Source organism: Corvus moneduloides, chromosome 1, assembly GCF_009650955.1.
Source record: "Corvus moneduloides isolate bCorMon1 chromosome 1, bCorMon1.pri, whole genome shotgun sequence".
In the NCBI taxonomy this organism is placed as follows: Eukaryota; Metazoa; Chordata; class Aves; order Passeriformes; family Corvidae; genus Corvus; species Corvus moneduloides.
The window spans coordinates 122,534,304-122,552,423 of NC_045476.1; the positions used below are offsets into that span (position 1 = coordinate 122,534,304).

The following is an 18,120-nucleotide window of genomic DNA, read 5'->3' on the forward strand; positions in this document are numbered from 1 at the left end:
GGCCTCCTCTTCATCTGACTGCAGCCCTTAAGATCTCAAACAGCTTATGGGAATAATAAACATCCAGTAAGCACATGATTAAAGGCATTTTCCTGCCTTCTAAGTGTCAGTACTTCATCATGCATCCCTCCTACACAGAATTGTTACAGGTTTAAATTCTTTTCACAGTTGCTGTATCTTAAAAACGTACTCAAATTCATTTCCCATTCAGATTTCAGACCAAAGTGCAAAGAAAATAATTTAACCAGGAAAGTGAAAGGAATCTCAAAGGCAAAACTTAAAATTGTCAGTTTATATAAGGATTTCAAAGGCTCTGTTACCTTAATTACAGGAAAATTAAATTCCATTTATTGTTGGGTGAAACTTAAGAGTGAAATCAAAAGTTAGGGAAATGGTGAATTTCATAAAGAGAAGACTGATTACCCTAATTTGGAAGATGGTGGCTGTATCTCCTCACTTTAGGAGCAAGTTAGTCATTTGGTCCATGGCAGGTCATCTCCAGCCATCTCTAAATCTTCATGTCACCAGAGGGAACAAAGGAAGCTGCTGGCACACACTTCTCTTCCTAACACTGAGCTCTGCCCACACTGTCATCACACAGCCTTGAAGCACCCAATCTGCCACCATGGCATCTGCCTGCCTGTACCATGCTAGATTTTGGGAGAATGAGGCTGAGTGAGTAAAGCGAGCAATGCGAACAGGGGAATAGTAAAAACAACGCCCGGTAGCAAAAGCTAACGCTAAGCTAAACTTGTGAGACAAGAAAGTTTTGTGCATTAGTTAAAATTCAACAAAAACTTTTGGTTGATTTTCCTGATTCCAAAGGTTAAGAGCTCAACAGCTCTGTCCTCTTTTCTCTGCTGGGACTGTGGATTAAGGCCTTTCACTACCAACAAGTATAGGCCAGCCATGGGGTGGGAGATGAAGAACCTGCATCTGGAAACTGCTCTGCTGCTCCCTGCTATGCCAAGATTCCCCAGCACCTCTAGGACACCATGAGCACTCCAACCCCTGCAGAAATCTCAGCTCTGGCAACTTCAGTCCAAATTACTGGCTGCACAGCAATGTTCACCGTAACACCCGCCCCTGCAGGTTTCCAGGCTTCTTTAGATACAATCGTTGGCAGGAACTCACTCAGATCCAACCTGTGAGCCACCCGAATGTTACCATTGGCAGCTGGAAAGCTCAGGGCTTTCAGGCTTTCAGGTATCAAGGGCACCAGGGCATCAACAACATACAGGGATATAAGTAAAACATCAGGACCATTCCTTTAATTAGAAAGCTGTTGGACAGAAGGAGGTAACTAAATGTCAGAGAATGCCAGGTATCACACAGCTTAGAAACAGACCACATGATGAAGAATTAAATTATGCACAGGCTAATACTAGCAAAGCAGGAGAGGAGAATTTATTTGTATAATCCATGGAAATAATACTCAGATGTTTCAGGACAACAACTGTAAGCAATTTTGTTTCACAATACAAATTGTGGTTATTTCTAGCTCCTCCAGAAATTGAAGCAGTTGCCAGTGGTAGCATTCATTGTGTTTACTCCTACACTTCAACCCCAGATCTCCTTACCAAGCAGTACTTTAGTGTTCCCATTGGAAAAGGAAACAACACACTTGGTTTTGAAGCTGGGATCCTTCCCCATTAATGCCACATCACAGTTCTTGGACCCAACAATACAGCTGTAACCAAAGGACCAATCATTTACAGCAGTCTTAGGCCCTGCTTACATCGACAAGTGTGACATGAAAAGCTGACTTGTAGAGCAAGACACTTGGTGCTAAGAATCCAGCTTCCACTCTGCATGCATTTCTAAAGGCCATACTTCAAAGAAAACTGTAAATGGTCCAGTAGATGGAACACTTGCCACGTAGCCTAGACACGCAGGATGTACATCCTGAGCTTTAGCTTTGTTGGAGAAGAACCCCATGCATGCATGGACACCACCATGCAATGTAAATTGAAGTGTAAAATGCAGTGAGGACTCAGATACATTTCAAGAACTTTCAACTGACCCAAGATAAGAAGGGCAATGTAGGTGCACCCTTGTTCTTCCAGCTGCTTCCCACACCACCAGTATCCTCCATCACTGTGGGAATATGCAGCGCTGAGTTAAGATCTACTCAGATAAACTGACTTTAGTTAGAGTGAGGGTTAATTCTTTTCAGGCTTCAGCATCTCTCCTCATGATACTGACTGCAATATCAAAGCCTTTGCCTTCTATATGCAAAAGTAAGCAAAAGTCATTAAGCTACACAATCCAATTTTAATTAAGCAGACCAAGAAATCATCAACCTGTAGTCGTCTAACTCTCTTCTCTCTCCATTGCAACAGTGGTCAAATTTTAATTACATATAACGAAAATTCAGGCTGGATAAGGAAAGTTTTCCCAATTTGTCTTTTCACTTGATGACAAAGTACTCTAAGTTTCCTCAGAGACTTGCACCTCAAATGACTGCTGGCAAGATTAAGGATTGAGTTATGTTCACTCTTTTTTTTTTCTTTTAATTCTAATAATGAATCACAAGAATATTAACTGCTTGGTGTTGTAAGTGCCTGGAGCCAGGCTTCTATCTATGCAACAAAACTGCTTTCATATGCTGAACCAAGATCATCTTAGATTTATTGATGATTACATATCTTATACTGTCAGAAGCTACAAAACACAGAAAATATTGATAGCCAAATTATCTGGCTTAATATAAAAGAAATACAATCGATTTTAGAATGAAACCAGAACCCTAACATTTACAAGTATTTTCAATAACCAAAACCTCCATGAAATTCCAAGTTCAGCAGTTAGTGCACATTTAAAAAAAAAAAAAACCTGCACTCAACTTGATCTCTGATCTACAGCCTTAACACTGGTGTTATACAGCTGGACTAATAACCTTGAGTGTATGTTTTCACTGATGGAGGAGCGTTCATTTTCTTTTCCTCTTCTCATTTCCAGATCTTTTTAATGTAGTTTCTAACAAGACAATTACCCTACCCCCGCAAAAACCCACCCATACATTTGTTTTTATACACAATTTTAACACTATTTTGAGACTTGGTATATATTTTACTGCTGATAATCAGTATTTCTTAGGCTATTGCACTTCTTATGAAACACTAAGTCAAAGCTTTATTAATTTGTCTGAGACATAAGGGGACTACTTGCTTTCCTTGGAAAGTGACAACACCGATAACCCACTAAAAGAAGAGAACAATTTTTCTAGGCTAATTATAATATCCATTATGGAAGGGATATCCTTTAATAATATTCTTTATTATGAGAATAAATACATAAAACAAATGCAATATATTAGCCACATTTCTTCATATACATTCAGAACAGAACAAGAAGCTAATAGGCATAATCAGCAGAACTAGTTCAACAAGCAAATTTTTAGTAAGCCAACAACACTAGAGGAAAGTTGAAATGTTCATGCACCCATAGCAGACAAAGAACAAGTGATTTCAGGATTTCCTCTGTATTAATTTTAAGACAAACGTACTGCAGTTGTAAGCATGAACTGCATGAACGGACAGAAGTGTTTAGCTCCGTGCGGTGGCCGTTTGAGGTTGTTCTGACTGCAACTGCTTCCCAAGGTATTCCCTGGAACACAACAAAAAATTAGATTGAGAAATGTTCTGGAGAGTGGGGAACAGGATAATGGTGGGAATTACCAAGTTGACAAAGAAGAGGAAAGCTTTAAGTTCAGAATTAATCCTTCAAATAATGTCTACAGTCAATAGTCAACTGGAGTGACAATGACAGTAGCTGAGCTTTAGATATCCATCATCTGCCCTATGAAAATAAAGTACAAATCAAACATCAACAAAGCTGTCTAGAAAAAGGGAAGAGCCCAATGGGAACATTTAGAAGCCCTCACAATGGATACAGAACAGCCATGAAGCACACAGATTTTGCTTGTTGAATACATATTTTAGAAGCTGTGGCAAAACATTTAAAAGCATCCCTTCCCATAACCCAGCTGCAGGAGCACAAGTAACACGTATGACATACTGGCAATACAACCCATAGGCAAGCAAAACCAACGCTGACTAAATAACTACATACTCAAGTTGAGAAAATGAAGAGATAATCAATCCAGGCTCACTGTACACCAATATTTTCTTTAGTGTTTTCCTCACCTGCACTTTGAAGTGCACTTAGTTTCTCTGTCTCCTCTCAACACTGGAACACTCCCCAGATTACTAGCACTTGCCCTGAGCAACGGTAACATAAATTCCATGGAAAAATACAGCATGGTTCCTCTGCATGTTTCAATCCTTCAGTCTCTCTTGTGAAAGAAGATCAACACTTCACAGAACCACAAAAAAAAGCTGAAAGAGGTCTTTAATAATAGTACCTGGGTTGCTGCTTGTCACAGAAAATACAGTAATTGTACCACTGTATCAAGTGAAAGAGGTTTCAGGACTCATGAAATGTAGGCCTTTTTTTTCTACTGCTGATCATACACTTAGTACTGTGCTTTTTCACTACACAGATATTTCAACCTACATAGGTTAAGCAATAGAAGCATCTCAGAGGAATGATGTGCACAAAGAAGTCTCAAAAAACCCCCACCTAACTTAAGACTATGTGCTTTTGCTTTATTAAAAAAATAAATTTAAAAGATCAGGTTTTTTGCACATTTCAAAACCTAGTTTTCAGCTTCGTGTCCTGTTGAACAGTTATTCCTTACACATTGCAATTCCTATTGCACAATGAAGTTTAGCACCACCCAACACCACTTTTCTCAGTTTTAACATTAAGCATCCAGAAAAGCTAAAATTCCTATAAAACATTAATTTCAAACACCACTAGCAAAGAAAATAACACATAATTTGTATACTGAACTATATGTTATGATTTAGCACCTTCATTTACAGCTTCATCAGGTGTTGCTGTAAAATCACAGTATTTTAATGCTTGGGCTCCACTTAATAGATACAACTCTTGCTCATAACAGGCAGTTTACCACTCAAAGCAGAGACTCCTGACGGCAAAGAAGGAAATGAGCTGCTCTCTTGTGGTTTGGCAGGACTCAAAACTGTACCACCAAAACAAAATTTGACAGTCATCCAAAAACACAGCCAGCAATTACGGAAGAGCTTCCATGCTCACCAAGCCTCTTTCTGCTCCCTCAATGTTTTTGGCTGTCTTTTTTTTTCATTTGTTTCATGCCTATGTGCATGTACTGACTCTAGTATTTCTTCTCTGACATCCAGCCTTGAAAGTAATTGACACTTGTTGCATTAATGGCTCTGCTCATCGTATCACAAACCCACAACATCATCTATTCTTAAAGCACAGATGAACCATACTGAATATGAAATTCCCACACCACTACTTTGAAGAAGGAAAATCAATCAAGCTCATAACCCATAACACTACAACTATTGCAAAGCTTACACTGTTTCAGATGCATAACCAAGGCTTTCTAAAAATCCCACCAGAGTGTAGTGTAGTCAGCAAAAATCTCCAAGAAGGCAGAGCAGTACCATATTTTGTAGGTACTTAGTGCCTTCATAGACATATTCAACTTCTACAGTAGGTAGAACAGTATCTTCCCTACAAAACCTTTTGTATGTGTGAGGTTTAAGTCCGTGGTCAAGGAAAAGTTCTCATCCCATTTCCCTATATTGAATGAGTACCTGCAGTTACATCTCTATATTCTCATGCTGCAAACTCAAGTGAAAATCCCATAGTGTTCCTACCCCATCACCTCTTTAGCCACCACCAAGGAACACTGAAATGCAAAAACCTTGCATTACAAGCTGTTAGAAGGATCAGTTACTTTTCTGTTTGCTTATCACTTCCATTTGAATGTCACTGGTTAACCCAGGACAAGTTCTTGCACGGTCCAGATCAGATGAACATGGAGTCATAGAATGGTTTGGGTTGGAAGGGACCTTAGAAATCATCTAGTTCCGAACCCTCTGCCATGGGCAGGGACACCTTCAGCTAGACCAGGTTGCTCAGAGCCCCATCCAACCTGGCCTTGAACACTCCCAAGATTGGGGCATCCACAGCTTGTCCAGGAAACCTCTTCCAGCATCTCACCACCCTCACAGGAAATAATTTCTTTCTGGTATCTAATATAAACCAGCCCTGTTTTATTTTACAGACATCATCCCCTGGCCTTGTGAGAAGTCCCTCTCCAGCTTTCCTGTAGGTCTCCTTTAGGTACTGTAAGGTGCTCTAACACCTCCCCAGAGCCTTCTCTTGTCCAGGCTTAACAACTCCAACTCAGATCTTTTCCTCACAGAATAGATGTTCCATCCCTCTAAGTCATCTTCATAGTTCTCCTCTGGACCTGCTTCAAAATGTTAAGTAGGAGCCTGTTCTCCCTCTGCTAAAACACATACTAAAAGAATGACAAGATTCAAATATATTTTATAAATATTGGTATTTCATCACATTAGGAGGTTAAGAAGCACTGTAAGCTCCAAACTTCACTCCTAAGTTGGACATAAGTGTCCATCCCCATGCTGTTACAAATTAAGGGTCTAAGACTTTTCATTTATGCTGACTGGTACTTAGTTAAATCTGAAGTGAAAACTGGGATTTTAAAATTACTATTTACCTCACAAAATTAAAGTCACCTGTAAGAATGCAAGCATTCAACGCATTGCACTATATGAGCATGTAAGATGAAAGGATGGTTCTCATCACCAAGATAATAAATAATTTAATAAAATATTCAAAATAGCATCTGAGAGGTTTGTGATGCACGCTACAATGGAAAGTAATGAGGTATTAGACTTACTTTTTTTTAACTGCAAGCTATAAGCCCATGAATTGGACAACTACAAGGTATTTTAAACCATTTTCCTCACACTGTTAACAGAAAGGCCTTTATAAAAAGGTCAGGTTTAGCCATCCTCTCACTTCCTTCAACATAAAACCATCCTTATTAAAAGCAGATGAAGCTAGCGCAAACAATTTTGCATTTACAGATAACAGCATTCGAACATGAAACAATTGATACAGTATAAATCTACAAGAGCAAAAAAAGTTACCTCTGCACTACAGAAAAGCTTCAAACATGCAACTGCAGTACATCACTTTTGAGACTAACTGTAAAATCTTCCATTTCTCAATTAAAGCTCAGATCAACAAGACTTGAAACACCACACATTTTCACCTTCCTGGTCACTCCAAAGTCTGATGGTGAAGCATAAGTAATTTCCATTTGTAAATTAATCTTTTCATTCTTATTGAAATAACCAAGTGAGATTCCTTTCACACTAGAAATTTCCCCTTTTTTTTGGGTCTCTTTTTAAACACACATTTTCTGCTGTTTCCAAAGCACTTTTTCCAAGAAGAAAAGAAAGCTTAGAGGTGAATACATGAATTCATTTGTTCTCAAATTCTTATTCCAATTTTTCTTCATTTTGTTTAATTTAATTGGTTCTGTTTCTCACGAGAGACACTGACACCTTGAAGCCGCGATACACTTAAATGTCATAATTGCAGTAAAAGCTTAAAGTTTATTTAGGAAAAGGCACACGGAACTGATCCAACACGGAAGCCCCTAAACTCAGCGAGCATGGAATAAGGAGATAATTGCAAACTGGCACAAGACACTATCTACAAATTTTATACTAATATATACCATATATTAGAAGATCATTGTCAACAACAGTCTGTGATAGAAAGGAAGGTTATCAGATACATACAACAGATCCCCAGAGGCCATGTGTTAAAAGAAACAAGCTTTGAAGCTTAAGTGGTACTACTTCCAGTGTTATACTCCCAATTCCAGTGCAGTCAGATTTGCCTGTCCTTTAAAGAACACTGAAAATTACTTTTTTAACAGGCAAAGGAAGAAAAGTAGATGAAGCATAGAAGAAAGGAAGTGAAAAATTTTCATATTTTTTTTCTTTTCTAACATTTAACTCTTGTATCCTATTTCTTGAAGAACCAAGTTATCAAAAAATATTTTATAGTCTTGAATATCTGCAATTTCTAGCTTGTTTCAGCAGACTGAGGTACCCAAGAGACAGAATGCTTTTCTTTGGCAAAAACCAAAATAAAAACATTGATTTTATTTTCTCTATCTAAAAATAAGCCAAGAGTCCCATTCTTTGGAAAATGAAATTGAAAAGTCAGTTCTAAAGAAATCCTTCCCATTATGAAAGAAGTATAATAAAGGTATGGCAAAAAGTCTGCCACTTACTTCAACACACTCAAAAGACATTGCCAACATACACTGTCTACAGAAAAATCATAAAGATATGATAAATAGTTAAACAAGTTCACAGGACAGGCAGCAGAGAGAATAGTTTGAACAAGTTGATCAGTTTTGCCAGCTTTATGTTGAATCTCTGCTAGAGGTCTAGTAACCTGGAGAGAAGTTATTAGACTGTAGAGAGAGAGAGGGACCTATTTTAGTAATTTATTGTGGCTTTAAAAATGGTATTTGAATTACACAACTGATGTATTCCCAATTCTAAGCAGGCTAAACTAACCCTTGAAAACATTGTCTCATAAGTGTAACACGCCACAGATTAACCATCCCTGGAACCTTTGTGCTGTACACATGAAGTGGCAACACCAAGACTTGGTTGCAACCATCTGTGTAGTCTCCATCTAATCCAGTGGGAGACAAAGCTGGGATACCCACCCTTTAGCCCATTCCAGCTGTGTATGCCTGCCTTTCTCACGAGGCACTCAAGGTATTCTGGTGAGACAGTACTTTCTGTTCATTTAACTCTCAAGTAAATTGCAGTGCATTGCTTTCTACAAATAAGCTCCCTTGAACATGGTTATTTCAGTGTCACATTAACATCAGTGGTGGCTGTGAGAAAGGCAGGTGGAGCTCTACAGGGGCCACCACAGCTGCATTTGCCTCACCACAGAGCCACAGTCACAGAAGCCAGGAAAGAAAATAAGCCAGGCTCAAATCAAACCCACAGTGGTATTAATATTTGGTTCCTGAAATGTAATATTAGCATGTCTTACTGCTGTATCCAAAGTTATACCACTGCATATTTTATATAACTTTTATATATATAATATATATTAAAATATATACATACACATTACATGCTCCTCATTATCATGTTCTTCACAGAAGTAAGCAGAAATAGAACAGTTATGAAAGCAGTAAAGTAAAAAACAAAGAGACATCTTCCTAGAGAGCTGGGCTGGGAAGACTGCCAAAGCTGGAGTGCTACCACTAGAGAACTGCTGCTCTCTTTTGTCATTAGTTTCCTGAACACAATTTTCTTCTTTGACTCAGTGGATTAATGCACTATTAAGTATTTCAACTAAAAAAAAAGGTATTAGAGATTATAAAATATGTGTCTATTATACCAATGCCTACCATAAGTAGTTTTGAAGGTAAGTCATCACAAACCACCAACAAAAACAAAGAAACAAATGTACACAACAGAATCAAAGCCACTTCAACCAAACAGTTTGGGTCTCTAATGCATCAAAATGAAGATTTTAATTGTGGTGGCTGGTGAACATACATTACAAGGGTGTCTCGGTTTTGAAAGACAGGTGTCTGCTAAGGAAGGCAGAAGCCCCCCCTTGAAGTGGCAGATATAACCCCTTTTCCCTCTAAGTTATTATATTTTGAAATCAAGGGCCTTTAGGCGAAGATGTGGGAAATAGGAATAACAGTTCTTTACTATATATATATATATATATATATATATGTATATAACCAGTCAAACAAAACAACAACAATTATGGCAGTAACAGCAATCACAAACCCAGTGCCAGCCTTCTCGGCTGTCGGGCCCTTTCCCCTCGGGTGCAGTTCCGCTCGCAGCCGGCAGGGGCGCTGGCGGCTCCCGGTGAGCAGGGCAGGTGCGATGGTTCCCCCGCGGCTGCAGGGGGCGCTCCGGAGCGAGCTCGGGGAGCACGCGGCACCGGTGCCCTGGGATCCCGGGAAGGGATGGAACAAAGGCTTCACAAACCCCTGGGCAGCCGATCCCGGGCTCTCAGGAACAGCAGGCTGGAGCGGCAGGCTGGAACGGCAGGCTGGAACGGCAGGCTGGAGCGGCAGGGACGAACGCAAATCCCGGGTGGCAGGCGAGATGTATCCAGATGGGAGAACCCCACGGAGGCCCAGGCAGGCAGGGCGAGCAGGGCTACAGCGTAGCAAAAGCTCGAAGCAGCAGCGGGGCAGGGCAGCCACAGCCCGGTCTCCAGCAGGGCAGGGAAACCGGCTTTTGGGGTCCCGGCGTTGTTTCCAGCAGGAAGAAAGAACGGCCAAAAAGAAAGAAGCAGCAGCTCCTTTCTCTGCAGCTTTTCTCTCCGGACGCTCAGAGCGAACTGACCCCACACCCAGGTGTAGACAAAGGAGTAGCCAGGCCCACCCCACCCCCCTTTTTGTCTTTCTTAAGTACAGCTATTTGTCCCCTAGCAACATGCATATGGGAGAAAATTCCTTTAACAGAAAAAAAAAACTAAGACTAAACTGAAACCCCAACAAAGGGACAGAGAGTCCTCAGTAAGACAAGTCCCTAGTACCACAAGAACCACTTTATATTAGGGTGACCAAAAAGGCTTCTCCCAGGATGCTTGTTCTGTTATGTGAATCTACCCCAGTTTGGATTCCCTGGTTGGCTGTCAGCCTCTACCCCTCGTCACTCCCCCAGGGCTTCCCCATTGCCCCCCCGTTCCCTAGTCCCGCCTTTTCCCCACCCCCAGATAAAACTCTGAGCTTCGGGGTCATGTTCCTATTTGCCTCTGCACCCTTTGACAGTGTAGCAGCAGTGAATGCTCCTGCTGGAACGCAGGCAAAGGCCCTTCTCGACTCCCTGCTACCGACTGTAACACTGAACCCACCCGTGCGTCTGTGGGGGCACGCGGGACCCCACAGAGCTGGACAGGGACAGTACTATTTTTGTAAATTATCTTTTTCAGTGGAACAATGGTGATTTTCACCATGTATCTCCTTGACCTATAAATGTGTCTGTGAATCTCAAGACAGAAGAGATACTGCAAAGATCTCTGCAATTCTCAATATTTAGTTTAACAGATTCCACTTCATACAAACAAATAGAATGAAAGCCAACTGTTAAGAGAAACAAAATCTAGGACATTGTTTCCACTTAATTATTCACAGTAAAGAGATGCTCAGCATTCTGATGTGCACATTAAAACTAAACAGTCTGAATGGTTGTACAGAAGGATTATGAACATTACATGAAAAGTGCTTTGTGTTTCCAAAGGGAGTCTTGTCTTCAGCTGAATGCAATAATATTAATAGACAATCTACAGATTATCTCCTGATTACTGAAAGCATTACTCATAGCATGGTTTAAAGCCCTCCTTATGACATGAAATGCAGCATTAACATGAGTCTTCAAACTGAGACACTGCAAGAACCTCCTTTCCCCTCAGCAGTTTCCCCAGTTTTGTTCAATTTCTTTTGAAAGGGTTATTCTAGACTCCCAGTTCACAACTTCACATACAAGCTATGAAGAAACAGCAGATCAATGAGCTCTTATAACACAGCTGTTACTTAAGCATTTGATTTTAAAAGAAAATAGACTGTGAAATCCAATTCAATATGTGCCTTTCTATTAGGGAGACAAAGCACAAGCCATTTTTCACATATAAGATGCACTATGAGCTAACATTTACGCAGAGCCATTCCTTGAATTTAAAAAACCCATTTGACTAAACCATGCAATGTGGTTTGAAAATGGTTTTATATTTAATCAGAAGATTTAGTTACCACAAAGAATTTTGTTGCTTACAACACTTAAGAATTTTATATGTAAGAATGACCAATATAAATAGTGTCAAACTGAATTTTCCTATCAGGAAATCAAATTTTTAAAGAACACTAACCAGAAGTAAATCATCAAATAGTTACTTCTTTGGTGACATGTTTTTCAGCATAGTTCATGAAAATGAGCAATTTCTTTGAGAAAAGAAAATGCAAACTGAGCAGAATGTCTGATATTTTCCATGCTAATACAAGCTCTAGAAATATTTTGCAAAGAGTACAGATCTCATGACAGAAACATGAGCACAGTGTGAATCCCAGAGAGCACATGCCCAATAAAAACCACAGCCCCTACACCTATATGGAATGAAGCTTTTCAAGAATACATATTTATGTGCAAATAAAAAGATGGAACACTCCACTAGGTATAAACTATGCCTGCAACTAATTGGATTTTTGCCTAACTTGTCTCATTCTAGCTAGGAAGTGTTCTCTTAAAAAATATTGACTTTTATCAGAGACACTATCTTCTGAAACTTTTCACTTTGTTAATTTCTGTTAACTACTGCAATGGAATTGTATCGATGATGAAGGCTAAGAACCAGGATAAATAAGTATAATGGAGGTCACTGTCCTGTAGGTATTGTTCCCTAGATTTAAGCCTACTACTCTATTAAGCACACACTTCAGTGTTGGGATGGGGGAAAAAATAAGGAGTGGGGGTGGGTGCAAACTTCGTGGCTGCCAGGTAACTATCACTACACCTTTCACTTCTCAGTCCCAAATGCAGGCATTGTACAGAAGCTATCCATAGAATAACAGTTTCTAAATATAGCATATTGCATATCGTGGGCAGTTTCAGATTTTTCACTCTCTCTCTGCAGAACTCCTCATTTTAAAAGATGGAAAGCAAGTAATTTTGTCTGGGATGTGCATTTAGAAAATCATGTATGAACCTGTTGCATATTCAAAGCTTGTCCCATTTGTTGCTTCATTCAGTATGCTGTTTATGAATTCCACTTCCATACTACACTTGATCATGCTTAAGTGATACATCCTAACTCCCACTGTTTAGCACCTGCCAACACACTCATACTCTTCCTGTTGGTATCAAGGAGGAGGTCAGGAGCCCCATGCCTGAGCAGGTGCATGTCTGAGAAGAGGTTGTGACCCCACGGGAAGCCTGTGCTGGAGCTGGGTCCTGACAGGGACCTGCAGACCCATGGAGAGAGGAACCCACACCGTTGCAGGTTTCCTGGTAGGACTTGTGACTCTGTGGAGGGACCCACGCTGGAGCAGCCTGTCCTTGAAGGACTGCACCCCTCAGAAGAGCGACCCACACTGCAGTAGTTTCAGGAGAGCTGTTGCCTGTGGGATGGACTCACGTTGGAGAAGTTAATGGAGAACTATCTCCCATGGTAGGGACCCCATCATGGAGCAGGGGAAGGACTCCTCTCCCTAACCAGTGGGAGAAAACAATGTCTGATGAACTGGCCATAACCCCCATTCTGTCTCCCTGTGCCCCTGGGGGAGGAGGTAGAGCTGGGAAGGAGGGAGAGGTGGAGAGAAGGTGTTTTTAATCTCTTAATTACTTCTCATTATCCTGCCCTGGTTTTGTTAGTAATAAGTTCAGTTAATATCTCTAACTGGAGCCTGTTTTGCCTGTGACAGTATTTGGTGAGTGGTATCTCCTGGTCCTTATCTCAGCTCAGGAATCCTTCGTTGGGTTTTCTCTCCCCTGTCCAGCCATGGAGGGGAGCAATAGAGCTGCTTTGGTGGGTGTGTCGACCCAGGGTCAACCCACTACACAAGTTCTTACTATCAGCAGGGGATGCCATGACTAACACAGTTAAAGTCAGATTGAAACTCAGGATTAATTCCCATGTATAGGCAGTAAGTGATGCTAAAAAGATAATTTTGCTCCTCGCTTCATCAAGTGCATGATCATTTAACATGCAAATGTATCTGGAATATTTCACTTGAACTTATCTCATCTGAAAAGCTGACAGCAGTTACTGCTTTTGCCAACACAGCTTCACCATTTACGAGAATGCCTGTCAATCTGATTTCCCCCCATTTACCCCTGACTTTAAAACCCCTAAGGGAAAGCCAGTTGAGCAGCCTGTAATGAACTGCTCAAATTACTTAGGAGTTAATTGTCTCTAAGTTGAGTTAACAGTCGAATGATACAGCTGTGTTTTAGGCAGAATGCCACTTCAGCTGCCTCATGGCACTCCCTCAACTCAAGGACCACAAGTTTTGCTTACTGTGCTGGCTCCAGGCACAGCACTTGCACCAAGCCTCAGTGTGGCAGAGCAAAGCTTTATTTTCTAATCCCTCTCTCAGTCAGCCTTCAGGGAAAGCCTGACTACCTGTCACACGTGTCACAGACAGTAATGCTGAGCTGTTCTGTGCCAATTAAATTCAAGGAAAAAAACACAATTGCTTTGAGTGAAGTAACTCTAATACCAGAATAAGTGGAAGCAAGAGGAAAAACGTTTATTGTTTCCCCAGCTTTGAAGAGCAAGGTAAGCAAAACCTCCAAGTTGCACCTTATAACAAAGCAAAGCTTAGTAAGTGGGCACTTAAACCACAGTGTGCAGCCATCAGGGGACTCAACTTGTGTGATGAGAAGAGACAGCAATGAAACAGAAGAGCTCCTGACACTCATCAAAAGCCAGATCTACACAAAGACAGATCTAGCATCCCACATACAGTGTGTCATTTCCTTAGCTTAAGCTGTAAGTCCATGCCAGGGGGAACATTACTTTGGCAAATAGGAGCCAAGGACAACGTGGTCCAGAAGCTTGTTCCACTATGAATTAAACAAGAAAACACTCCCTACAGAGATGATAGTATGAATCTGGAAGTGGCATTAACTTACACAGATCCTTTTTACTGACACCTCTGAAGAGCTGAAACTAGGCAGTTTTGCCATCTCCCTCTCAGGCTCAAGCCTAAAGGTTCACAAACTGTGAAAAGCAGGCACAGAAACGTTCATACCATTAAAAAACCAAAGCAAACCTAGAAGACCAGATGTTTTTGCAAGTAGGATTCTCACACTGAAAGTGAGAAAAAGCCAGGTTTGGCATTCAGGAAACTTTTTGTACCAGTGAGGTTTGTGCTGGAGAAAGACCAAAGGTCTTACTAGCAGATTTTGAAGACATCAGAACACACATGAAATAAAACCTGTCCCTACTGCAGAAGGCACTATCAGTAGCTAAACTTTCCATGCTGTAATCTCTATTTAGTTACAGCTGGTTTGTGATACTCAATGTTTCAAATATATCAGAACAGCATAGTGAGAAAAGAAATGTATTAAACTGAGAAGCAGGGTAGAGCATAATATACAATAATGACCAAAAATTAGATTGCATATGACCATGCATTTAGTCTCCACACACTCAGAAATTCCATGTTATTTATCAAAGTGCTCCTTACAGGTTGAGAGTATTAGCTGGATTTTTCATAGTAGGGTATTTAAACATGTGTTTCTCTGTTATAGAAGGTTCCCACAGTATGTGAGAGGGAGAGAGTATGATAAAATGAATGTAACGTGCATGAGAGTTAAAACCTTAAAACCCATATTCTTCAGAAGGAAAGGGAGAAAATTAGCTTTGTTTTACCTAAGACACACTGCAGAGAGAGACAGTGGGAGCTTTTTGTCAACTCAACCAGCCTGTTGAGTTGACAAGCAAGGAGGTGACTTAACCTTTCAGAAGGTGCTTGGTAGACCTTGTTCCCCTACCACTTTCACACTGCTGGCATCATCCCTACTCAGCCTTTCAAAAAGATCACATTCTGTCATAGGAGAGAAAACTGACAGAAGTTATAGATATGTCCAAGCACTAAGCTTGTCAGAAATAAAAGGTTGTTTAAATTCAAAATTAAATTAGTTTTTTGTATCCCAACACTTATGTTCCAATATTCTCAGATGTATTGCTGTATTTTATCTTCCTTTAAGGCAATGCCAAAATGAAAATATGAGCTCAAAATTAAAATATGCTCAAAATTAATAATCAGATTAAAAGCTCCTAATTAGTTTTCTTAACTCTCCATGCTTCATGCTTAGCATTCCTAATTAGTCTGGCAACTTATACAACGTGGCTCCGTGAAAGCTGAAGTTTGTCAGAGCTTCAGCCCTTCAATGCTTCCCTATAGGGTTGTGTGTTCTGTTGGAAAGGCAGCATCACCCACCAGCAAGTTCTGTGGCAGAACTTGCCAAGACTTCAGGGTTATTACAGAACTACTCAACAAACATTGAAAGAAACACCTCAATTCAAATCCTATTCTCAGTGATTGATGAAAGAGGTACCAGCATGTGACTCGCAACTTCATCTAACCAACTGGCACATGGACTTCTGCTATTCCACAAGCAGTTCCAATAAATTCATAGAATCATTATAGAATATCCTGAGTTGGATAAGGAGCCACAAGAATCATCGAGTCCAGCTCCTGGCCCTGCACAGGGCAAGCCCAAGAGCCACACCATTTGTCTGAGAGCATCGTCCAAACACTTCTTGAACTCTGTCAGGCTGGTGCTGTGACCACTCTCCTGAGGAGCCTGTTCCAGTGCTCAACCACCCTCTGGGTGAAAAACCTTTTCCTAATACCCATCCTAAGCTAAAATACATTGTTCAAGTGAATTACTTGTAAAACATTCAACCATGTAAGGTAAAGCTACTCAATTCAACTGCTTCCAAAATACACAGAACTACTAAGTTCTTACCATCAGCATAATACTGATCTGTTGTTTAAAAACTGCTGTCTTACCACATAAAAATGTTATTTTTCCCCTAAAAGAAATCTACGGTCTTGAATCCTCTCTCCACACCAAAGATTTCACACTGTTAGCAGCAAGTTAAATAATCTTCACATACCAATTGTGAACCATCAGCTTCTGCACAGCCAGTAGTGCATTATAACGAACTTGCTGGTCTTCGTGATGCATGTGGTTCATGACCAGCTGCTTACCACCAAGTTGTTCAATCACTCTGAAAAACAGGAGAGGAGCAAGTTTTTTAACGTTTTGGACTACTTTAAATTCTGGGTAGCTATCCTATCCAACCTCTTCACAGTCAAGGCAAGTTTAAATTATATTCATATTTATTTTATTAAAGTATTTATTTCCCAAGATACACATCTCATCTGACATAATCTATATTTGTAACATCTCCTATTAACTACTGATTTTTTAAAAAAATTTTTTTTTAAGAATTAGCAACATCAGAAAGTGTTTCTACTGGACTCCTGTTTGCGACTTTGAAATAAATAATCAAGAAAAGAACCCTTTTCAGAGAGGATTGTTTACTTTATCCATCTCTCTAAAAGGGTTGGCAGGGTATAGCATTATCAATTATTAGGTAGGAGAGGTAGTGCCCTCCCCCCCATAAATGGATCATAACCAGGTCACTCCATTCTTTGCAAGAATAAAACCCCAATCTCTTCTGGCACTGTCTAATATAGAAAAATGGTTGTAATCACACCAACACCTATTAAATCACCCACCTCATACATATAGTGTTTTTTGACATTCAAACTGTACTAGAGCTATAGCTATTCCTGCACAAGATGCAGAACTGGCTGTTAAGGTACAATTCCCAGAACAGTATATGCTTCAGCTGCATCCTTCACTACAAACTTCACCACCAGAGTCAGCCATAGCTTTTTAACAGCTATACCAAATCCCCTATGAAATACTGATGAAACCCTGTATTGCATGTCATGAATATATTATTTCTTAATAAAAACAGTGGAAGGCAACACACTTAAAACCTGAAAAAATACCACCATCCAGATGACTTCACACGCAGCATTTCAGCCTATCATAACAGTAAGTTTGGAGAGAATTTGCAAGGAATATATAAGCTGATTTACTCACTGACTTACATGTTTGTTTCACATCAGTTCTCTCACAGGTCACTTAGTAGTTAAACATAGAATTCTGTGAAGACACTATCACTTGCTTTAGGCTTAACTTAATGCTGTCCTGCCATTCTAAGCTTGCATGAGCTATCTGCATGTAGTACTGCTCTTTTCATAGCCAGATTAATGCATTGCTGCTGCACAACATAATGGATTTTTGCAGAACAGGTATAAAGACAGCATGGAGATGAAAAAAAGAATTTTCAATTTCACTTTATAACTCAGTTAAAACCATCCTTAAGACCAGAGGGAATATTATTTCCCAATAATATTAAAACATTTGTTTCATAAAGCAGGAATGGATTCAGAAAAATGCAATTGTTTCAAGCTGGAAAATCCTTGCCAAGAATTCAAGACGTTATTAGTAATGTAACAGATTCAAAAAACCTTTATGCCTGCCTTATACTGCCTCACATTTTTAATGAGTTAAATATAAAACCACTGCACACAAAGGCAAGAGTATGAAATACTGTATTTTTGTCTTTATTATAGGACTG

At 40.0% G+C, this 18,120-nt stretch overlaps 1 protein-coding gene across 1 annotated transcript in view; it reads right to left on the reverse strand.

Annotated features, from left to right (window-relative positions):
- Nucleotides 1-1,382: 1,382 nt before the first annotated feature.
- Nucleotides 1,383-18,120, reverse strand: part of ATP6V1H (ATPase H+ transporting V1 subunit H) — a 52,430-nt gene continuing 35,692 nt past the window's right edge. The window contains exons 13-14 of the mRNA XM_032125216.1: nt 16,579-16,692; nt 1,383-3,609 (exon numbers count right to left, since the gene is read on the reverse strand). Of these exons, the coding sequence (XP_031981107.1) occupies nt 3,549-3,609; nt 16,579-16,692 (175 nt within the window). The 3' untranslated portion in view covers nt 1,383-3,548. The remainder of the gene's footprint in view (nt 3,610-16,578; nt 16,693-18,120) is intronic.